Source organism: Manis javanica, chromosome 2, assembly GCF_040802235.1.
Source record: "Manis javanica isolate MJ-LG chromosome 2, MJ_LKY, whole genome shotgun sequence".
In the NCBI taxonomy this organism is placed as follows: Eukaryota; Metazoa; Chordata; class Mammalia; order Pholidota; family Manidae; genus Manis; species Manis javanica.
This window is the reverse complement of record NC_133157.1, coordinates 219,048,990-219,072,981: the sequence shown is the minus strand read 5'-3', so window position 1 is coordinate 219,072,981 and position 23,992 is coordinate 219,048,990. Positions and strand designations below refer to the sequence as shown.

The following is a 23,992-nucleotide window of genomic DNA, read 5'->3' as shown; positions in this document are numbered from 1 at the left end:
GCTGGATCTGTCCATTTTTGATAGAGGAGTGTTGACGTCTCCAGTTTCAATAATGCATCCATCTATTTCTCCTGAAGTTCTATCAGCTTCTGTTCATGTATTTTGACTCTTTGTTGTTAGACACGGATATATTAAGGGTCATTATGTCTTCTTAGAGAGTTGACCACCTCATCATTATTTAATCCCCCTTTTTATCATTGATAACTGTGCTCGTTTTCATGTTTGGTCTGTCTGCAACAAATAAATCTACTTCTGCTTGCTGTTGATTAGTGTTAGCATGGTATACCTTTCTCTATTTTCTTTTAATCTATATGTGTCTTCAGATTTAAAGTGGGTTTCTGGTAGCCAGCATATGGATGAATCTTGTTTCTCGATCTACTCTGACAATTTCTGTCTTTTAATTGGTGCATTTAGATCATTGACATTCAAAGTGATTATTGATGTAGTTGGATTAATATTTATCATATTTGTTACTATTTTCTATTTGTTGCCCTTATCTTTTGTCTCTTTTATTATCCATTCTTTTCCTGCCTTTTGTAGTTGTAATTGAGTATTTTATATGATTCAATTTTTTTCCCTTACTTAGTATATCACTTACACTTACTTTTTAACTTTTTTTTTACTGGTTACCCTAGAATTGGCAGTATACATTTACAACTAATCCAAGTCCATTTTTTAACAGTCTGCTTTCACTTTTCCAATTTATGGAAGTGTGAGTACCTTATAATTTTAAAAAAATCCTAATTGTTTCTTCATAGCCCCTGTATTATTGCTGACATTAATTTCACTTATATGTAAGTATACATTTATATATAAGCATGTGTTATTGAGCACATTGTTGCTCTTAACTATCTTGAACAAACATTCTGTTAGATTAAGATTACAAAAAATAAAGTTTTATTTTACTTTCACTTATTCCTTCACTTCTTTTATTTTTGTAGATTGTTCCTGACTACCATTTTTCTTCTCTCTCAAAAACTTGTTCTAACATTTCTTGTAAAGAAGGTGTCTGTTGGTAACAAATCCCCTCAATTTTTGTTTGTCTGAGAAAGTGTATTTCTCCTTCACTTTTGAAGGATAATTTTGCAGGGTACAGAATTCTAGGCTAGTGTTTCTTTATTTCAACACTTTAAATATTTCATTCCACTCTCCTCTTACTTTTTTCCTCCCCTTTTAAATGGTTAAAGAGGCGTGGGTGTGGGTATTTCCTTTCTCCCAGGTAGCGCTGGCTCTGGTAACACCCCAGTAGGTTAGGCTCTGGTTACTAGTTTCCTCTGAGGGTAGGCCTTGTTAAGAAAAACAGACTGCTTTGGTATATTTCCTTTTTCCCTCTATCTGCCAGAGGCACAGACCATTTTTCTCTGATATTCACTGTGAGAACAGGGTCAAGCTCTGGAGGTAAAACTCAAAAAGTCTGGGTCCCCATGGAATTTGTATCCTAAAATTGTCCACAATGGGCTTCCAGCAATTTGTCAGTTACAGTTCTGGTTTCCCTGTCTCAGTCCTGGTTCTCCGGGAGGTTTCCACTAGTGGGTTTTTGCTCCAGTAAGTTGTCATTCTCTGTATTCACCTGTCAGTCTCTCCAGTTTTGGGGACAATGGTTTGCCCTGTGACCTCATGTCTCTCACAGATCAAGAAGAGTTGTTGCTTTTCAGTTTGTTCAAATTTTTATTTGTTGCTGGGATGGATTGGAGACCCAAGCCTCTACATGCTGGACCAGAAGTTGGAAGTTCACTTTATGTGTTTTTAATCTCCTTTTTCTTCAACAATCCTATGAAGGAGGCAGTTCATTACTGTTTTACAGATAAAGAAACTAAGGCATTGACAAGTTACTTGCCCAAACTTCCCCAGCTAAAGTGGTGAACCCAGGATTTGAACTCAGGGACTCCGAGCCCTGAGTCTGTACTTCCAGTCACTGTGCTACAGGAGCAAGAGCTCTAGAGTTCAAAGGGCTGATTTTGCTGTCCAGCTCTGCTCTCTGTGGTTGTGTGACCTCTGACAGGTTCTTAAATGCCGTATAGGTTGTGGTATATAAAGCACCTTACACAGTGATCCACATGCAGTAAGTTCTTAAGAAATGGTAGCTTAGCTATTGCTGTTGTTACTATTTATTAGTATGAGTAGGCTGTGTTTTGGGGTGGCTGTTAGGATTGTATTCATTTACTAAGACATGGAAAACACTTGGTGCAATGCCGAGCTCACAGTAGGTGCCCAGTAAGTGGCAGCGATTAGTCCTCCTGTAAATCCAAGCGAGCATGGGCTAACATCCTCCGGAACCTACGTGGCTGAGAACATTGCCTTGTAGTCATGGCTCCTGACTGTCTTGCTTTTGTTTTCCGTTCATCTGGGCATGCATCCCTCCCACCAGGTTTTGGCTCTCTGTAGGATGCAGGCTTGTGAAGCTTGTTACTGGCCATGCTTTCAGAGCTCATTGTGGGTTTGCTGGCTGTTTCTCTGCTTGACCAGTTTGTACTGATGCTGCCTCATCTGGGCGTTTCCTCTGGCGGGGACGTGTAAGGTGAGAACAAGAAGGAAGCCATGTGCACAGTCCATTGTTGGGGTGCTCACTGCCACTTCTCCCACTGCTGTCTACCTGATGTACATGGGCGAATCCAGCTGCTGCCCTTTTTCGTCTCAGCTCACCTGCTGTGTTAGCTTCCCAGGACTGCTGAAATGAAGGTCCACATGCTAAGCTGCTTAAACAGCAATACTCCCTGTCTCATACTTCTGGAGGCAAGGGGTCCGAGGCCTCTGTGTCAGCAGGGTTGCTTCCTCCCTAAAGCTGCAAGGGAGAATCTGTCCCACTCCTCTCCTAGCTTCTGGTATTTTGCCAGCAATCTTCTGTGTTTCTTGGTTTGTGGACATGTCACATGATGAAGGATCTCTGCCTTCATCTTCACATGGCCTTCCCCCTGTGTGCATGTCTGTGTCCAAATTTTCCCTTTTTCATAAGGACACTAGTCAATTGAATAAGGGCCCACCCTAATGACTCATCTTAACGAATTATAGCTGTAACGATCCCATTTCCAAATAGTCTCATTCTGAAGTACTGAAGGTTAGGACTTCAACATAAGAGTTTTGTAGGGGTACAGTTTAAACCAAACACCCACCCTCTGGGAAAAATTGTCATGTGAAATAAGCTCTAAAGTGAGCCCTAAGAGACAAGGCAGATTAATAAAAGCTAGAGCTCAATCATTCACAAAAGCTTCTATTAGCCTTAAAAGGACAACTTGTCAGTTATTTTAACAGAAAAAATGGGTTTATTTAGGAACAGCAAAGAATTGCAATTCTGGGGATGCAGACCCCGGTAAACCACAAGGAGAGCAAAGAGAGGAGCAGTCTTATAGAGGAAGGAGAGATCGAGAGGGGTTCCTATGAACCAAGAGTCCATTGGAGGAAACTGGGAGTTTCAAGTGTAGAGGCTTCTCATTGGTTGAATTGTGACAGGCTTTCATTGGCTGGGCTGTTGTTGTGGGGCCGGGGTTGGTGGGTTTCTTCCTCCTGCTGGGCTGGTAATGTAGTGTCACTTACAAGGTACATCACTTCCTGTTGGCTCTGCAAAGTGGTGAGGCCTGAGATGGCCCCTGCTGGCCTCCCATCTCCACGTCAGGGAGGTGGGTGTCCCTGTACTAGTTCTCATGCTTCCCCCTAACTGAGAATGTAGCACTGTGGTTAGCTGGGTTGGTGAAGCCAGCATGGAACTTGGAGTGGTAGGAGGAGCCCAGGGTGGGCTGCCTCTCCCTCTCAGACCTGGGGCTAACTGCCCATGGCCCTGGCTTCTTAATCTGTGAAGTGAGCATAATAATGCCTGTCCATCAAGAGTGGTCTTGAGTCTCAGTACAGGAGCATCTGCAAAACCCACAGGCATACCTTGCAGGGAGCATTAAGGACATTGCCCACCCTGGGTCGGTCATGGGCAGCGCTGGTCTGTGTGGTAGACCTGAACCCTGCCTTCTACTGGCCCAGACACCACCACAGTACTCATCTGTAAGCCCCATTCTTCCCTTTGGAAATGGAACTGACCCTATTCTCATACCACTCTTGAGCCCCCCCCCCCAGGTTGTGCTGGGCTTGGTGTAGGCTGCATGACACGTGCTTGCAAAGGTGCACTGTGTGTCTAGCTTTGATGATAGTGATGGCATTGGTGGTGGTGACAACTTTTTTTTACAGAGCCTGGGTTTAAATGAGACAGTCAATCGATTATGCTCTCTTTCTGTTAAGGACAAAAGGAGTTATTCTTGTCCTGTCTGTGAAAAGTCTTTTTCAGAAGATCGGTTGATAAAGTCACATATCAAGACCAATCATCCTGGTAAGTTGGACATTTTAGAGTAGAGACTTAATTTTAAATTGCTTATGTTTACTTTAAATCACAGTATTATATGTCAGCTGCCCTAAGTGGAAATAAAGAGGGATGAAGACATGAATAAATTCAAGGGAAACAATTATCTTTATTTACAGGTGGGAAGTTTACATAGTTATTTTCTTCATTTTATCATTTTACCTGGTCTGCATGTACATCTCTCCATACTCTCTGGATCCCTCTCCTTTTTTCATACTAAGTTTGAATGTCTTTAGAGGGTCACTTACAAGGCAGGGATGGCACAGATTCACCTGCAGAGGCTGTGCCCACCCCCTTTGCAAGGTTGTTGCCTCTGTGGTGGTTTATGAAGGGGGTGGGCTGGGTGGGCTCCCTCCCAGGCCACTTAGATCTTGAGGCATGAGCTGCGTTCATGCCTCGTCACTTCTGTTCATACCACCTGGGGTGTGTGTCCTCCATTCTTCCTAGTTAATTCCTGTTTATTGGCACATTCTCCATGAGAGCTACCCCCTGGGAGGCCTTGGTGGCCCCTAGCGGTGCCCTGCCCCTGCTCCTCAATCAGTGGCAGGGCTGCTGCTGCAAGCGCCTCACCCGGCAGCCCGAAGAGCTCAGGCTCGGTCCTGGGTGCGGAATCAGCGTGTGACAGTAGGTGGAGTGCGCCCTGCCCTGCATCCTTGCCCCTCTTCTTTCTCTTTTTTGGAATCTGCTCCTGGTAATAGGAACTGACTCACTGGTTTTAGATGATAATGGGGGAAAATGAAGATGTAACGGGACTGCACTAGCCTCATGTTTATCTGGGAACTGGTGGAGCCTTGAGGCCTTCGTCTGGGCAGGAGCACGTGGCTGTTCTCTGACTGCTCAGCTTTGCCCTTCCCATGTTAGCCCGTGTCCCACCAGCCAGCCCTTACTCATGAACATACATGTAAGGTCTTCTTTTGTCTTTAAACTTTTTATTATGGAATAAGTCCAAATATGTACAAAATGGAATACATAAGGAACCCTCCAATATCTGTAACTCAGCTTCCACATTTATCTGCATCTTGCCAAACTTGTTTCATGTATCTGCCCCCCAAATTGTTTTTCTAGTCTATTTTAAAGTATGTCCCAGACATGTATAATATTCCATAAATAACCTTTAGAATGTATCACCAACTAATAAGGCTTTTTTTCAACATAACCACCATAAAACCATTAAAACAAACAGAATTAACAGTAATTTATTACCACTTAGTATTAGTCCACTTAGAAGCTCCCCAAATGACACAGACTTTTTTTAGCTTGAATCAAGACCTAAGCATTTTGCTTGTAGTTTTCATGTCACTTAAGTTTCTTGTATTTTCCGGGGCACCCCACCCCTGCTTTTTCCCCATGACACTGATTTGTTGGGGAGACTTGGTGGCTTTTCCTGCAGAGGCTTCATATTCTGCATTTGTCTCTCTGACTGTTGCCTCATGACACTGTTTCTCCATCCGTCACATTTTATGTTAACCGGTATTTAGATCTGAGGCTTGATTGAATTCTGGTTGACGTATGTTTCAGACATACCCGTATTTGCCACCTTAGTGCTGCCGGGACTGGCCCGTGGGCTCAGATGCTGTCCCAGGTTCACTTATGTCTAACGGGAACCAGGGCCCCCCTGGCCGCTGTTGATGGGCCTCTCGCTTTTCTCCTAGAGGTCTCCATGAGCACCATTTCTGAGGTTCTTGGGAGGAGGGTTCAGCTGAAAGGGCTGATTGGAAAGAGAGCCATGAAGTGCCCGTATTGTGATTTCTATTTCATGAAGAATGGCTCAGACCTTCAGCGCCATATTTGGGCTCATGAAGGTGAGTATTCGTCTTTCAAGAGGGAGCACCCTTTAATTTTGTGCTTCCATGCTTTATCTGGGAGCGCATTAGGAGGAAGCCATATCTTTGCGTCCCCTGCAGTTACAGTTTCTTTGGCATACTGAGAAATATGTCCATCAACCAGCTAAGATTGATGATTTAAATCATTAATTATTTAGCTTCAGTTGCAGTGAGCACAGGTCTGCAATTCCTCATAGCTCTTGGTAGACCTGTAGTAAAGCACCATGACTGCGCCAGAAAGCAGGCTTTGGGAGAACAGGAAGGGAGCCGTCTTAGCCCAGCAGGAGCTCCGGTGTCCCCTGCGGTGCCCTGCACATGGCAGGTTGAGGAGGTGTTGGTATTATAAATGAATGACGGAGGCAAGGACAGCAGAGTCCAGGGATCCCAGCAGTGTGAGGCACTATCTTTCGCTTTGTGGAAGAGAATCCAGAAGGGGGAAGAGCTGTGTGGAGGTGAAGTCATGGGAGGAGGCATGTAGGCTGTGCCTTGGGGTGTTTCCCTGTGACAGGGTGCTTGGAGGGCGCCCTCTAGGACTTTGGGAAGCTGGAGGTCAGGGAACTGTAGAGGCAGCAGGCCACCTGCTTTGTTTTCTCCCCCTGGGCGCGGATGTGGCTCTCCCGAGGATGAGGCTTGGAGCCAGGGGCCAGGGAGAGCCCTTCTAGACCCTTCCTGAGTTAGGAACCTGGAATGCTGCAGGAGGGACACAAGGCAAATCCTAAAGGGAATGAAGGATTACGTGTTTTCTACAATACAGGATAAAAATGCCCTGTTTTGGGAGATACTTTTTCATTTACCAGCATGAATGGACCTCAGCCCTATGCCCTGGGCACATCCCACAGCCTTGTTACAGCCTCGGTTTCCTCTGCTCAGAGTCTTAAGTGCTATGGATGAGGGAAAAGAAGGCTGGGCTAAAACTTCTCTGCTACACCCCTGTGTTCAGGTTTGGCACAGCTTCCGCCCCTTGGCATGTCACACTAGGTTGTACCAGCCTTTTTGCTTGTTGCATTTCCCTCTGGTTGGTGCAGCTAGGCGCCAGGGCTTCTCAGCTTCAAACCAACCCACAGGGTTTACTACCAAGTAGGTCCTCAGTAGATGTTTGCTGAACAAAGGAACAGTAGTTGAATGCCAAGCTTCACCCAGAGTCCAAGCCATTAGCCCAACAACAGCTAGTGTTGCAATTCCCTTGTTATTCTATGAAGTAAATATGCTTTGACATTTGATCCTGAGTGTCTGAGCCCATTGGTTTTTGCAAAGGCCCTTGGTTACTTAAATTTCAGTCAGTTTAACTTCAGTTGAATTTAATGAATGTGTGCTGCACACACTGTTCAGGACCCGTGTCCTCAAGGAGCTCCCCGACTCGGGGAGCCGGGCGTGAACAACTCGTGGTAATGTGCTGTGGACAGTAAAGCTAGTAGAGAGCTCCCGAATGTGGGAACATTGGTAGGGAAGCAAGGAGACCTACTTGGGGAAGTCAGAGAAAGCTGCAGAGTGCAGGCCCTGGCAGACCAGGGAGAAAGGGCAGCCTTGTTGGAAGAAACAGCATGAGTAAGCACAGTGTGGGACTGTGGGGAAGGGTGCAGCACGCTGAGGGACAAGCAGTGCTTAATTCAAAATGGACATGTATATTATAGCCTTCGGATACATACACAGAAACGCGAACGTTTATAAATAAATATATCTATATGTGCTTGTGTATATTTTTTCTTCCTCCTTGGTAGGTATAAAACCATTCAAATGTTCTCTGTGTGAGTATGCAACTCGCAGCAAGAGTAACCTCAAGGCTCACATGAATCGTCATAGCACTGAGAAAACCCACCTATGTGACATGTGTGGCAAGAAATTTAAATCAAAAGGGACATTGAAAAGTCACAAGCTCCTTCACACTGCTGATGGTAAGCAAATGACTCCATAGTGAGTTTTTTTCCCCTTCCAGCAGAAGCTATGATGTATCTGCAGGCAGGAAAGAGCATATGTCTTTTAAAATTTCCATTCTGAAAAGGGGAGGGACCTCGCCTGCTTTCTCACTGCCCTGTGCTCAGTGCTGGAGCCTTGCCTGACCTGCACCAGTGCTTGGTAAACACTCACTGCATGTGTGTGCATGTGTGTGGTGTGTGTACACATGTGTGTGTGGGGGGGTGCGGACATGGAGGGGATGCTGCTTTAGGGCATGAAGCATCCTCAGGAGGCCTTGATCTTGAAGTTTAGATCCTCTTCATCCCTGCATCCCCACCTGAGCCTGAGGATCTTGAGGGGCAACCGTGATCAGACCTGACCTGATGTTTTAAGTGGTTACCCTTGTTATCCCAGCTACCTCAGGGTTTCTGTATTCAGTCCAAAATGAGGCTCAGTCTAAAATACAAACGATACAAACGATATTTGGACAGATTTGACCTTGATAAAGTACACTTAAGTGGATTTCTAATTTCATTCATTCGTTAAGAACCATTGATCGAGTTCTTACTATGTGCCAGCCGTGCCTGGGGGTACAGGGTCAATAAGGAGCAGTTCCTGCCTTCAAGGAGTTTATAGTCCAGTGGGGAGGAAGAGAAGCATGCAGGCCATGGTCAAGGTAGGTGCTGTGATGGAAGGGAGCTTGGGTGCTCTGGGGAGGAGGGTGTGAGTCATGGTGGGTGGGAGGGGCAGTGGGCGGTGGTCACAGTGGCCAGGAAAGTCTCCCTGAGGGGGGCTGGATGGAGGGAAAGAAGGCAGAATTGTTTTAGAAAGACAGGCAGTCAAACCATTAAGACCTTAAACACTTAAAATTTTCCTTTAAAACCCCAATTGCATGAGTCTTATGAATATTCTATGTAGTGTAATTACTAATAAACATTATTATTATAGCACAATTATATACAAAAACTGAAGTTCACTGTAAAAATTAAAGTGATTTCAACATTTTTGATTTCCAAATTAGAGGATGATATAACCAGTAGGTCCTACTTTTATTTTAGGAATATTCCGGGTAATCTGTCCTGTTGTACGCACATTTGGTTGAGTGTGAGGGACTCAATAGAGAGACCAAATGCTTAGCTGGGATTCATCAGAATTAAGGATGGAGGGTTTGCCTAAGGCTGAAGAAAAGCCAGAGCCTAACTTTTCATACTTAAGTAGTATGCTGTAAATTTAAAAATTCGTAATCAAAATAATTAAAAATACAGTGACAGTAAAGCAGTCATATCCTGAGTAGTGAAAGCATTACGTCACATAATTATTTATAAATGCTACACCTCCACAGACAGTAAACCTTGTTGGTATTTCTTGGCTATCATTATTCACTGAAATCCCTGATAGTGCAATGCCCATAATGAAAAGCAGCTGCCTGCGGAGCCCGGGCGGCCTGGAGTGTTCACCAGGCTGGGGTGGCAGTGTCCAGAGGGCACTCACAGGGCCTGGGAGGGGTACTGCGGCCTCATGTCCGGCTCCAAGATTGGGATCTGTGCTGAAAGGCTTCGAGGAGGTGGGATGCATGTCAGAGCAGGGGCTGTGGACCTACTGTGCTCAGGAATAGAAGAATGGGTTGGTGTAGGTAACAGCAGCATGGCAGGCATCACAGTGACAGCCTCAGCCCATCCTGTCACTTCACTTGCTTCCCAGAGCTCTTTAGCAGGAAGGGGAATTCCGATGTATGTGCATCTATGTGCGTGTGGTCAGCATGGTGATATAACCTTCTCAAAAAGGAAAGGTCTTGCAAACCTTATGAAATATTTTCTAATAAAATGGGAAATTGGCATTGTTTCTCTTTATTTTCTCTTTTCCTTGACATTTTTGGGAGGGTGAGTATTTGTGAAGTCATGTCATCCCCGTGGGCCTCAGTTTTATAAAGCTGCAGCATGAGAACCTGAGACCTTAACATTTTCTGGGTCTCTCTTAGCCCTAATGCTCAGTAATTCTAGGAAGCAAGTGCAATGCAGGGCCAAAGATATGGAAACAGAAGGCCCGGCATGGGTTTACCGAGTCTGACTGAGAAGGTCGCTTGTTCCCTGGGGCTGCCGGGGCTCTTCCATGTTTCCCCTTTAACACTCACTGTGATCTCATGTTTTCTCAAAGGCCAGCTCTTGAGTGGGGTGCTGTGTCATAGACCAGTTCTTCTAACTCCATCGAGGACTTCCTATGTAACTTTAATCAAACTATAGGCTATTCTTCCCATTTTTCAACTTTAAAAAAACTTTGAAGAAAGTTTAGTCACATCTCTTGTCCATTTTCTGTACTATTATTTTGTTGATTTCTCAAAGCCTTTGCATCTCAGAGGTTTGTCATATGCAAATATTTCCCTCAATTTATCATTACCTCCAACTACTGTATCATTTCATATGCAGAAGTTAAGTAACTTTACATATTTAAATTTGTCAATCTTTCACTTTGTTTTTTTCCTCTCTGATTTCTCTATAGTAAAAGAAACCTTCCACATATTATGGGAAAAGTCTTTTCTTTTTCTTCAACTTTCATTTTATGGGTTTGTAACATATATGAAATTTAGTATTCCTGAAATTTATTTAGGAGTCTGGAGTGCGATAGGAATCTTCCTTTGTTTCTAAACAGTTATCAATTGACTCAGCATATTACAGAGAAATCAGTCCTTTTATTTTGAAATGCTAGAATTTTTCAAGATGTTGGATGGATTACGAGATTTTGGTCTGTTTCAATGATCTTTGTTCTAGCACATTGTTTTGTAAGACTGTTTTGAAAACTATAATATTATTATGCAACACATGTTATTCCTTTTTTGTCCTTTTTTAAGTGACATGTCATAGTTTTTCTCACTTAATTATTATTCCTTTGGATACACTTCGGAATTGCTCAGTCAAATTAAGAACAGTGTCTTCCCCTCCTTGAAAGAAGGACATCTCAGGGATGGCCCTGTGAGCCATTGTCAATGTCTGAAGCTTGCTTTGAACTCCTGTGGGAATGTGCTCTTCTTACGGAAGGGACTTGGTTGCCTTGATGAAGCCCTCAGCCTGTAACCATACAATTAGTTCTTAATTTAGAAGAAACATTGCTTTAAAGTCTGCCTGAAACGATTTGGTTTTCAGTGTATATTATTTTATCAGTGATAATTCTATAAGTTGTTCCACAGAGAAGCCATGTAGGTAGAACTGGAGAGGACTGAGTCTCACCCGCTGCTGTCTACTAGGGTGTTGTTGGTCAGATTAATTCTCTGAGCCTTGGTTTCCTTGTCAGTAAAATGGGAATAATTATACCCACTTTGCCTAAGGGTTTAAGGGTCAAATGACAGAGGATGCAACCCTGCTCTCCTGGATTTTCCCTCGCTCTTCTGGCTGCTGTTCCTCAGTCCCTGTCACTGATGCCCCCTTGGCTCTGATCGCTGCATCTTGGAAGGCCACAGAATTCCACTCTTCCTACACTCACACCCCGGGGATCTCCGCAGTCTTAAGGATTTACATATCATTTATATGGAAGGCTTCCCAACTTCTGGTTCCCGCCCTCCCTCTCTGCTGAGCCCACTGAGCCCTGCGCCTGCAGCTGGATGTCTAGAAGGACCTCAGACTCAGCACGCGCAACCCTCAGCCCCTCATCTTCCCACACCGGCATCTTCTGCTGCCCGGCAGTCGCCATTCCCTACAGAGATGATAAATTTCAGGTTATGAGTGCCACATATGGCTTCTGCTGCGTATTCTTTGTGGTTCTGTTCTGTTTTGTTTTTGCAGACCTGGAAAAAGGTAAAAGTGATTCTTTACTCCCCGTTGTACAAAAATGAGACGAAGACTGTATGTGTCCCATGGGCCATAATTTGCCAGCCTCTGCTGTCCTCCATCTCAGTAAATGGCAGCTCCTTTTCAGTTGCTTGGGTCAAAACCCCCAGGTCATTCTTGACTGTACCATTCACACCCCAGAAATGGTTCATTAGCAAATCCTGTATATTCTTCCCTCAACATGATCCAGAATTCTGCCACTTGTCAGCACCCTTCCAGCACGGTGTCTTATACAAGCCATTGTCATCTCTTAACTTCTTTCTCGAAATAGCTTCCTAACTGCTCTCCCCACTTCTGCCCTTGTCCCCACGGTCAGTCCTCCAACAGCGGCCGGAGTCCTTCTGCTGAACCAGTGTGGCAGAGTGACAAGTAGACTTCTTGGTCCAATCCGTCTGGTCCGTCTGATCCCACTCCCTGTGTCCCTAACCTTCTCTCCTCTACTGTCCCCTGGCTGTCCCGCCCAGGCATCCTGGTCTGCTTCACCTCCCAGACCTGCAGTTATGTGCCCATTTCAGGCGTCTCCCTCCCTCTGCCTGGCATGCTGTTCCCTCCACGTGCCTTAGCAGATGCTGCAGTTACCGCCTTCAGGTCTTTCCTCTAGTCCTTTCTCTTACTTGAGTCCTTTCTCAGGAAAGCCTTACCTGGCTATGTATGTGCAGCAGATCTCAACATTCGCACCAATCATCCAAACCCCTTGTGTTCCTGGTTTTTCTCCTTGGCTTAGCTTTCTTGAGGGTAAGGCGTAGTCTCCTTGTTTCCCATGCTTGGGTCTCTAGCACTGTATCTCTACCGCCGCTTCCTTCGCATTCTCCCATGTTCTTGCTGTTTTCCCCTCAGACCACTCTTTCTCTAATGTGTAAATAATTCTGTTATTTATGATTTTCTGTGTCTGCTTTTAGACTATAGCTCCTCATGCAGGGGGTTTGACTTTCTGTATTTGTTTTGTACCCCATTACAGCATGATCTTTGCACTAAATTCTTACATACCGTTGGTATATGTGCTAAGGGTTTGATCAGGCCCTTTATAGATCAGTGTCTCTCTTTGTACATATCAACTGGCAAATCTTTGTAAAAGAAACCTTCACCCATTGTGATCATAGCTTATGGGTGCTTAAACAGTTCCTAGCTTATAGCAGGTGCACAGTAAATTTTTGTTGATTGAATGAGTGAAAAAAAAATGTCAAGTACCTTGCATAAAGTGGTTGGGATATCATAGCACTCAAAAAGTGCCAGTTAGGTTCCCCATCTTATCTCTCAGGTGGTTGTATCAAATGCTTATGAATTAGATGTTTTAAAATATGGTAGAGGAACTCACTGTTAAGTGGATCTTCTTAGGTGACTTTTAATGAAATGAAAAGGAGTTGAGTAATTACCCTCTCCTTTACTTGCTTGGGAATCTAATTTTCACATTTATTGGCTTCTTTAAAGTGATGCATTCCTACTTACTCATTTCTGTTTCCTTAAGGAGCTCATTACTGTACCTTAGAAGGAATTGATCAGAATGGGTGAAGGTTTCCTTTACAAAGATTTGCCAGTTGCTATGTACAAAGAGAGACACTGATCTATAAAGGGCCTGATCAAACCCTTAGCACATATACCAACGGTATATAAGAATTTAGTGCAAAGATCATGCTGTAACACACTTTCCCTTTTGGACTTTGAAGAGGGTCTAGACATGATGTTCGGTCATGAGGTTTGCATGTGAATATGCCCACCCATAGCAGATGGGAAAGGTTAAATGGTGCAGTGCTTTCATTTACGTAGTCAAACAAGAATTCTCCAATCATGAAATGAAAAGCTCTTTGAAGTTTGGTGCTAATTCCTTTGGGTCCCCCCCTACCCACCTCACCAAATACACTTGAGTTAAGAAATTTTCTGATAAAATTTACAAAGAGGAGTTCTCCAAACTTCAAACACTCGTGTGTGTGTACTAATTAGACAAGTGGAGAGCTGAGTATGGAAATTAGGTCTGAGTGGAGGAAGTGCCACTTCTTTCCTCACTTCTTCAGTTTCTAGAAAGAGATCCTAAGGCTGCCTATTGCAGTATTCCAGGAGGTGCAAGCATGGAGTTTTCCCCCTCCTCTTTTCTCTGAAAAGCAAAATCACCCCAGGATAAATTAGCTCCATTATCCGTAGTCCCTTTCCTGCTGAAAACTTCCACTCTAGCACCAGGAAGTTAATAGAAAATGGGGCTTGAGCAACCAGCCGGTTGATCTTAGCAAGTGCATTTACTAGGCTTCAGGAGGCTGGTCTCTTCCCATCACCCTTGTTTCCCTTATCCTTCCTCCAACTCACCCCTGGAGTTGGGGTTAAATGAAGGACGGGGTGGACAACTGCACAAACGCAGTAGGTTTCTGTGGCTTCTCTTTAGGGCTAGTGTCTGAGTGATGGGCAGAGGAGGGCTGATTTCAGGGCCCAGGGGTGCCATTTCATGTGTGTGCCCTGTCTGGGTCCCCCTGAAACCCCTTTTCTCAGGTTTTCATAAACCAAGTCACAGAGCCAATACCATAAAATGAACCCTGCAACTTACTGAACAGCTTAGGGTAAGTATGGACTTGGCTATTTAATGAGGCTTGGTTAGCTAAAACCTCACCAGGGTAGAGAGCTCTCCACCGCCATACCTGGCCCAGTGTCTGACTTGCATCCAGACCTGGTGCTGTGCTCTTTCCTATTCTTGTAGCTGGCTCTGTGCCTTTTTCTGTTTCTTCCCATGTCTAATTCTAATCCATTCCTCCTTGTACCAAAAGTGATGTCCTAATTATAGAGAACCAGTCTCTAAGTCTGCAGTTGCTTGAATTTCAACCATTAAGGCACAGAGACTTCTTAAACTGTGTTTTTATTGCTGTAGCTATTTCTGTTCTGATTTGCTATTGCACATATTGCTGCAGATGCTAGAACTGTGAAGATGTGTGCTCTGCAAAATGCCTGTTACGCTTCTTGCAGAGTGCTGTTCTTATGTTAGGTGGGGAACCTTTGTGTGCCAGGCTGTGGGGAGAGCCCCAAGGCAGAGTGGGTAGAACTGTGGGTGCAGGAGGGCAGAATCACTTCCTGCCAGCATGGCCTTGAACAGGTGCTGCTTCAGCCCCAATTGCAACATGGATGTATTTGTGTCCTATGGCAACAAACTATCACACATTTAGTGGCTAAAAACAACACAGATTTACGTGGCAGCTCTGGAGATCAGAAATTTAAAATCAAGTTGTCAACAGAGCTGCATTCCTTCTGGAACCGCTAGGAGAGAAACTCTTCCTTGACCTTACTAGGTGCCTGTATCTTTGCCTTACAAGCCCTTCCTGCCTCTTTAAAGTCAGCAGCATGGCTCTTCCGATCTCTTTCTGTCCCTCTGCTTCCGTCATCTCCCTCTCTGACTCTGACCCTCCTGCCCCTGTATAGGGACCCTCACAGTTTAATTGGGCCCACCAGGATGATCCAGGGTAATCTATCCCAAGATACTTAACTTGATCACATCTGCAAAATCCCTTTTGCCATGTACGGTAACATTTACAGGTTCTGGGGATTAGGACCTGGATATCTTTTGGGGAGATAATGAATTGGGTTCATATTAGAGGTGTTAGTTCATGTTAAGTGTTGGGGAGATCTCTGTTCCACGAGGGGTCACTATCCTCATTCTCTACAAGTCTGGATGAAGGGTAAAAAATGGCTATTTGTAGTGATTAGTTTATGTTATCTATGTCATTTAAGAAAAATCAAATTATTCTTCTCTCAAACATTCTCTTATCAGGAAGGCACAGTGCAAGAGTTAATATCTAAAAGTGTCAATGTTGAAAAGGGTAAAGTCAGTTCTTCTGAAAAATTTACTTATGCAAAAATCCCACCTTTTTCAGTAAGACTGAATAAATAGTCATAAGAAGGCATTTTCACTTTTATGCTTCTAGATTATTATTGCTAGTACCAGTTTAGATTTATGCAGATTTCTTTCTCTAAGTATTTTCATGCTTCTCAAGTTTGAGGTAATATAAAGTTAGATTTGGCTGGACTGATTTAATTGAACAGGTATTTTTAAACAAGCTGCCTTAAATTGGAAGGAATTTTCCATTACTATCTTTGTGTTTTGATGGACTCCAAATGCCAAAAGATGAAGGGGACAGTTTTATTTTCATATGATTGTTGAAGATTTTTCTGCCATTCCACTCCCTTCTAGTTTTATGTAGAACTCTTAAAATAATGAAACATCTGGAACCATCCTCAGGGAAACTTATCAAGCAGATGAGGGTGTAGTAAGAAACAAAGGAAGTCACCAGTACTGTGCATTTTCTTTCCTCTTTTTTTTAGTAATTTTTTCCAGTTTTATTGAGATATAATTGATATAATATTGTATTCGTTTAAGGTATACAAAATAGTGATTTGATATATGTGTGCTTTGTGAAAGGGTCACCACAAGAAGCTAACATCCATTACCTCACATAGTTAACAGTTTTTTTTCTTGTTATGATTTTTATTTTATTGAATATATTGACACATAACATTGTGTAAATTTAAGATGTATATGGTGTTACTTTGATACATTTATATATTGTAATATTGCCATTGTAGCAATATTTATATTACATGATTATCGTACAATATTGTTTTCTATATTCATTTTACCATGTACTAGATCTCTATGGCTGATTTACTACTCATTGCAAGTTCGTACCCTTAAATATTAGTTTTTGTCTCTCCATCCTCCATCCCCTGGTAACCACCATTTTCCTCTTTTTCAAGTTTGACTTTTTTAGATTCCACGTATTAATGATATTGAGACAGGGACCGTGGGTGTAGTCAGAGTAGGGTGAGGGCTTCCGGAAAAAGACCCCTACCAAAACTCCATATTAAACAATTAAACAAAAACAGAGTCACATTAATTCTCTAAAGTAAAATATTAAACTAAAAATATAAGCATTCTTCAGTGAAGATTAGTTAAAACTAAAAAGCCAGGAATAACCTGACCTGGAATGTTTGAACATCCCCCAGATAAGAAAATACGTCAGCATAGCCCATGTCTTGTTTGTGTCAATTAAATGAGGCTATTGTGAAATTTACTTTAGCCTGCCGAGAGGCCCAGTTTATCTTGAACTTCACCCAGATGCTGCTTTTCCTCCTCCAGCCCCTAATCAAGTCAGTAACTCAGCTCACCTTGAAAGCAAGACAAGCAGCCTTGACTGATGTGCTCCCAAACCAAGACACTGCTACTCTGAGGAAGGATCAGAGCAGTAAATTTCTTACGTTAACTCCACAAAATAGTCGGGAAAACTGATAAGAAACTTGGTGTCTCTTTAAAAATAAACACTTAGAGACCATCTGATGGATCCATCTCCCTAACTCTTAGTCTCTCAACTGCCTATAAATCCCCTAGACCACACGCACCACCAGGGACTCTCTTGTCCCCTCCTGGCGTGAGCTGGGAGCTCTGTTCTTTCACTTTATCTCTAAATAAAAGCCTGTACCTTGCTCTCCTACCTTGACTGTTTGTGAAACTCATTGGCTTCATGAACAAGAACCCCGGCATCAATATCATACAGTAATTGTCTTTCTGTCCGACTTATCTCAGTGTAATGTGTGCTCAGAGTCTATCCATGTTGTTACCAATGGCAGGATTCCCTCCTTTCTCATGGCTGTGTAATATTCCACTGTGCATGTGTACCACATCTTCTTTATCCATTCATCCATTGGTAGGCATTTAGGTTGTTTTTGTATCTTGACTCTTGTAAATAGTGCTGCAATAAACATGGATGAGCAGGTATCTCTTCAAAATCCTGTTTTCATTTTCTTTGGGTATAGACCCAGTAGTGGGATTCTGGATCATCTGTAGTTATATTTTTACTTTTTTGAGACACCTCCTTAACATTTTTCATAGTGGCTGCACCAATTTACATTCCCACCAACAGCACATAAGGGTTCCCTTTTTCTGCATCCTCACCAGCATGCTGTGCTTTTTTTTAAATTTTGGTGACCAGCCTGAGGGCTTCCTATGTCCTGCCTGGACTGAGCCCCCCACAGCTGCCAGCAGGTGAGGGGTAGTCAATACTCCCTTCTCCTTGAGCACAGGACCTCACTAGGTCAGACGCTCAGCTGGGCCCCATCCACCCTCTTCACATTCACCTTTCTGTCCATACAGAAAATAATTCAACAGGAAGGGCAGTCCAGCCCCTTTAGGTTGGATGCATCTCCCTTTATGTAACCCAAGGCAGAATAACAAGGATTTCTGCTCCTTCCCTCTTCCTACCTCCAGATCCTATGCCCTCTGTCCTGACGGGACTGGCTGAGTGACTTTCTACCTGAGTAAGGCTTGAGCAAAGCTCAGGATTTCCTGACTCCAGACCCTGTATTTTCTGTCCTTCCCTGTCTGATGGTATTCAAATTCAGGCAGCATCCCATCCCCAGGCCCAGCCAGTGCTGAGATGGCCTTTGTCCCATCATCTAGTTATCCGTGAAGTGCTAGATGAAGAGCTCATATTAGAGAAACAGTCTCCTTCCAAGAGAAACTTGAAACAGAGAAAGAGTCTGAAAGGTGGTACCACACCTTTTGAGGGGTGAACAGAAGTAGGGGAAATGACATTGACGTTTCCATCTGCCACCCTCCCATCTTTGAAGGGGAGTTATTCCAGATCACACGTTTTGAGGGAAATAGAAGCTGGTGGTGAAACATTGTTTCCAGAAGGGGCTGCAGTTGCCTGCAGTGCAAATCTGCAGCAAGCCTGTCACTCAGAAAGATGCCTGACTGAAAATCACAGCGGCACGTAATGCTGACGGTGTTTTTTCCTTACCACCTGCCTCATCAGCCAGCATGACCCGCAAACTGTCACGCAGTTCTCAGCCTTTGAACTGCTCTGCTCGGCACTTCATTCTTGAGCTGATTTGAGGACAGTTCCCAAGCCCCTCTGGGAAAGAAGCCTGCTTTGTTCTTGTGTTGCAGGGGTTTTCTTCTTTATCTTTTAAGTTCAAGTATCATACACATACCATAAAGTGTGATTATGTAAGTGTACAGCTCAGCGGGTCATCACAGAGGAGGCACACCTGCGCGACCATAGACGAGGATACGACACAGAGCGCCGCCGGCCCTTCAGAAGTCCTCGGCACCCCTCCCCACCAACTAGTCCCTCCCTTGCCCCTTACGCGGCTGCCCAGATTTCTGCCTCCATGACTTGATCTTGCCTGTCTTTGACCTTCACATAAACGGAATCATCTAGTAAGTGCTCTTTTGTGTCTGGCATCTTCCTTTTAATGTTGTGTTTGTGAGGTTCATCTAGTTTGTCATGATGTTGACTTGTAACATCTGGGCCTCTGGGTCAAACAAGAATTTCGTAAATAACAGGGATCCTCGGTTCTGTGGTGTGTGAGTGGGAAGACATTGTCCCTGCAGTTAGCTGTTTTCACTCGGGCACCGCTTGTGCAGCAGGCTCGGAGTGCCCTCCTCAAAGGCGTGTTTCTCCACCGTGCTGTGACCGGCTTGTGCTTGTCCTCCTGGTTGACAAGTCTTGGCTTAGAATGACTCTACTGTTTATAAAAGATAGATCCTGCCTCAGCAAACAAGAAATGGCCATACCTGTGATTATTAATAAAATTAAGTTACTGTCTTTTTTTTTGTGAAATACAAGGGGCAAGGGTGCCCTGTCAGAAAGAGCCACCCCATACATCAGCATGCATCTAGTCAAGGCTGGGTGGTGTTTTAAAAGACACTGAACTCTCTGAACTTCAAATTCAGGAACAACTGATGCCGTTCTTTGGCCGCATATTGAAAGCTATCCTCTGGACTGTGTGCAGTGGCAGATGGAATGAAACATCCAGGCCTTTCAGAAATGGATGCTAGTCTATTTGAAATACTTTTCACTTGCACAGAAAACAGTAAAACGATCGTCTCAAAAATCTAACCCCTTTCTACAAGTGTGCCCACAATTCTATTACCTAACAAATACATTATTCTTTTTAAAATACTTTTTCAGTCTTTATTCATATTCATATAGAAGGATTACATAGTCATGATTAAAGTATAAATATCATTCTTATAGCCTTAAAAATGATAATATAATTATTTTTTGTTGCTGCAGATTCCATGAATAATACATTTAAGTGTTGTGTAATGTTCCATTAAGGTGATCCATGAGTTACATAACTATTCCCTTATTTTGGGGCAATGTATTATTTTCTTTCTCCTCCCATTATTATAACTTATGTTGCAGGGAACCCTTTCTTGTATATACACTTTTTCTTCTTTTTTTGAAGTAATTCCTTAGGACACATTTTTAGGAGCAGGATGGCTATTTCATTTTGGTGGTTTTAATCATGCATTACACTGCCAGTTTATTTTCAAACAATTGTACCAGAATATGAAAGTGTTCTAGCTTACTTAACTTCCATTTTTAGCATTTCATGTCATTACATATGTTCAGTTTCAATGAGTATCAGATCTTACCATGTCATTATAATTTTTGGTTGTTTGATAACTCATACAATCAAATGGGTAAAGGATTAAATGGATGAAATGAGTTAACATGCATAAAGCATTTGTAACATTGACTGGCTCGTAGCACTATGTTTGCTGTCATTAGACTTCTTTTGACTAAATCAATTTATCCTCTCAAGTGAATTGTTCGTTCATGTCCTGCTTTGCTTTCTGCGGTCTTGGTGTTTTATATTCATGCATTCACCATGCAGTCACTGATCATTCAGCAGCTGTGTTTGTTGGGACTTTTGGTTGAAGTCCACAGACACTCATTTGAGGTCACTGAAGCAGAAAAGGGGCATTTATGATAACAGTGCCAGAGGATCTTACAGAGACTTGGGGTCCTTGTGTTTTTGGTTACTTCTTCCCAGAACTGTTTTCCCTTCCTCTTCATATAGCTGGTCCTTCTGTCCTTCCATCTTAGCTTGACTGTCTCTTCCTCCCAGAGGCCTGTTTCCATTTCATTTCAGGGTGCACGTGGGGAGGGAAAGGGAGCATGGCTGAGCAGACATCCCATTGGGGTGCTCCTGTACCTTACTGCTAGCACCCAGCCAGCACACACCCGCTGCCAACCACACGGATGTGGAATGAGAAGTGTACCATCCCTGTTCCCACAGTACCTGGAACCCAGAGAGGGTACCAGACGGACCAACAAAAGGGGAACTGATGGACCACGTGGGTGGTTAGGTACTTGGATGAGCAATGGACTGTACAGACAACGAAGGTGAAAACCAGACTCCCACTGTCAGGAAGCTAAATGACAATCAAATGCATGGTATATCACAACTGCGATATGAAATAAAAATATGAATATGGAACAGTTCAATTAGAATTCAAAAACACTACAAGATGAGGAATGCCAGAACTGAATCGGAGCAGGGGTGGTTCTCATAAACGGGCAGTCCTGGAGGACTCAGGCAGATGGCATTTGGATGAGGATGTGAGGGAAATGAGCCAGCAGAGCGGCGGGTGTCTGGGAAGGGAACCCCAGGCCCTGGAATGGCAAGGTCAAGGCCCGGAGGTGGTGTGGGTGTGCTGCGCCCATGGAATGGCCGGGGTGGTGAGCTAGAGTGGGAGCAGGGAGCCGCACCCTCAAGGGTCCTGTCCACATTGTAGAGCTCAAGGTTGGCCCTGGGGGGAGGTCAGGTGAGAGCCGTTGCTGAGGGCGGAATGAGGGCGCCTCCTATAAGCTCTTTGATAAGGTCACTACTTGCACTTCTTCATTTCCCCTACTCTGCTCTTGTTCTTTATGTTGAAGGTGTCTTTTCCTAGGCTGGCTTAGTTAGCCTCTCTCTGGATCATCCCAGAGCATGTCAGGGAGCTCAAAGAGGTAGGTGTTGAGGGAACTGCTTGTAGCTCTCCCAGGTGCCCAGTGGGGGAGGAGGGTTCACGCCAGGTCACCAGCATGTGCCCTCAGCCTCGTCTCTCCGGGGACTACTTTTAGGGTGTTTGCTGCCCAGTATGAGTCCATCCTTGTAGCAGGCAGGGCCCTCCCACCCTCATTTTTCTAATGGGGCTGCTGAGTAGCACAGAAGAGGAAGCCAGTGTCTCATAGGGCGAGCTGAGCAGAGTCAGAAAGAGAAAGAGAACACACCTCCCCCTCCACCGGCCCTTCTTGGGCAGCCCTTCCTAACGGCTGGCATCCTGTATGACAGGCCTTCATGTGTACTTGGTATAGATAGGCCTGTGGTGAAACTGTGCCATGCCCATATTAGCTGATGGGATTCTTACGTGGCTGTGCACAAGGGCTTTGGGGTAAGAGTCTGGGCTGTTCCACCAGCCACCTCATGACCCGGCAAGTTGCTCAGATTCTTGATACTAGTTCTTCTCCATCAGGGGGTAGCACTGCCCTCCTCCCCAGGCTTTGGGGTACATGGGTGAGATTATACGCAGTATAGCTGCTGATGAGCAGTAAGTGGCTCAGTGGGTAGAGCAAGGCATGGGGTGTAAAAAGGGATTAAGTTTTAAAAAATTCTCGGTATTTTTCTTTCTAGTCATTCTTCCCTTTTCCTGAGCTGCTATGTGAGTCACATCCACATATAGCCACTTAATGTTCATCTGCCAGCCCTTCAAGGTCACTCTAGCCTCGGATAAATGACATCCTTTCCAGTCAGCTCCCCTGTAGTTCTCAGGAGTATCTTGATAAAAAAGTCTGATAGTCACAAAGCATTGCCCTTTTATAATTAGTCATGGCTCTACATTGCATTATTTTAATTAGGCAGCAAAAGATTATGTAAGTGCTCTCCCGGGCCTGTTTAATAAGGGCTGTCAGTAGTTGCTGAAAACATCGGTAACAGTTATTACCTGGCTCTGACACCACAGGGAGGTGTGGCTTTTAGGGCGCTGGCTTTCTTCCTTCGTTCTTGCACAGCCTTGGGAGTATATCCATAAAAGGCTGACTCTTGATCTTAAATGAGGAGATTCCATTTATTCATTTCAGAGTACTTTTTATAGCACTTAATCTTTTACTCTTTGATCCAAGTGTAATGGCAGTGAGTGAAAATACTAAGCTTGGAGAATGGCTCTGTCAGCTTTCCTCCCCCCACTGTGGTGGTGGAGAACCAGAAATCATTTTGTTTAGGCTGCCTGGCACAATAATGACAGATTTATTGCAAGTCACCCATCAGTGGAGAAGTATGGGTAGCAGAGATGGTGTCCAAGATGTGTAGAAATGTGTGACCATATGTTTGATAAAAGGTTATACTGTATTTAAGAAAAGTGTTTATTGCTTTCTAATTATGACTTGTCTGCCTTACACAGGGAAAAGTTTTCCCCATACTTTGGACTTGCAGAATTAGTAGAATCTAGAATTGGGGTTCATTCACCTGGAATGAGAGGTACAATTGTAATATTAATATATTTATACTATTGTTTTCCTTTTGTTGCTCCTATTGCAAGTATTATTCATGTAAGAATTACAGAATTTCCTTTTTGTTTCTTGACCAGTTCAGTTGAGTAAAATACACAGACTGTGTTCACCATGCACTCAGGCGCTGGGGGTGTCAAAATGAGTAAGTGGTCCCTGCCCTTGGGCAGCCAGCAGCAGCCCCAGGCTGTGAGTGGGTGATCACAGTGTTGCACAGTTGGGGTATGGATAGAAGTATGTGGGGAGTGGATCTGGGAGCATGCAGTGGGCTTGCTGGCTCGCAGCCCAGTTACGAGAGCTGTTGTTCAGATGCTGAGGACTCTGAGACTGCACAGCATGGAGCAATGTTCCTAGAACTCAAGGGCTCCTGTGTTATAGAGCCTAAAATACAGAGGGGAAGGCAAACCAGGGAGCCAGAGGGGTCGGGTGGGGAGAGTCGGTCCTGGTCCGGAGGGCCTTCTGTGCGGCGCTCTGGAACCTCAGCGTCGCTCTGTAGTTGGAGTCACTGGCAGCTGTGCAGGAAGGGCTGGGGGGCTTTATATGTTAGACTGTCTGCATGGAGGGTGGGCCATCAGCATGGATGAATGGATGAGCAAGTGGGTTGACAGGGATGGACGGTGGAGAGAGAGAGAGAGAGTGGGTAGGTGGGTGCACGGATGGTTGGTGGATGGGTAGCTGGATGAATGGATCATAGATGGATGGGCTGTTATCTGAAGACAAGGAAACCAGTTTAGAGGCTATTAGCATTGTCCAGGAAAAAAAAATGACGAGGGCCTAAACCAGTGTGGAGGTTTCAGAAACAGAAGAAAT

The 23,992-nt window shown here is 44.2% G+C and overlaps 1 protein-coding gene across 4 annotated transcripts in view; it reads left to right on the top strand.

Annotated features, from left to right (window-relative positions):
• ZFAT (zinc finger and AT-hook domain containing) overlaps positions 1-23,992 on the top strand; it is a 204,245-nt gene that overhangs the window by 103,691 nt on the left and 76,562 nt on the right. For all 4 annotated transcript variants that reach the window (XM_073230174.1, XM_073230175.1, XM_073230177.1 and 1 more), the window contains 3 exons: positions 4,222-4,309; positions 5,992-6,141; positions 7,881-8,054. In XM_073230174.1, the coding sequence (XP_073086275.1) occupies positions 4,222-4,309; positions 5,992-6,141; positions 7,881-8,054 (412 nt within the window). The remainder of the gene's footprint in view (positions 1-4,221; positions 4,310-5,991; positions 6,142-7,880; positions 8,055-23,992) is intronic.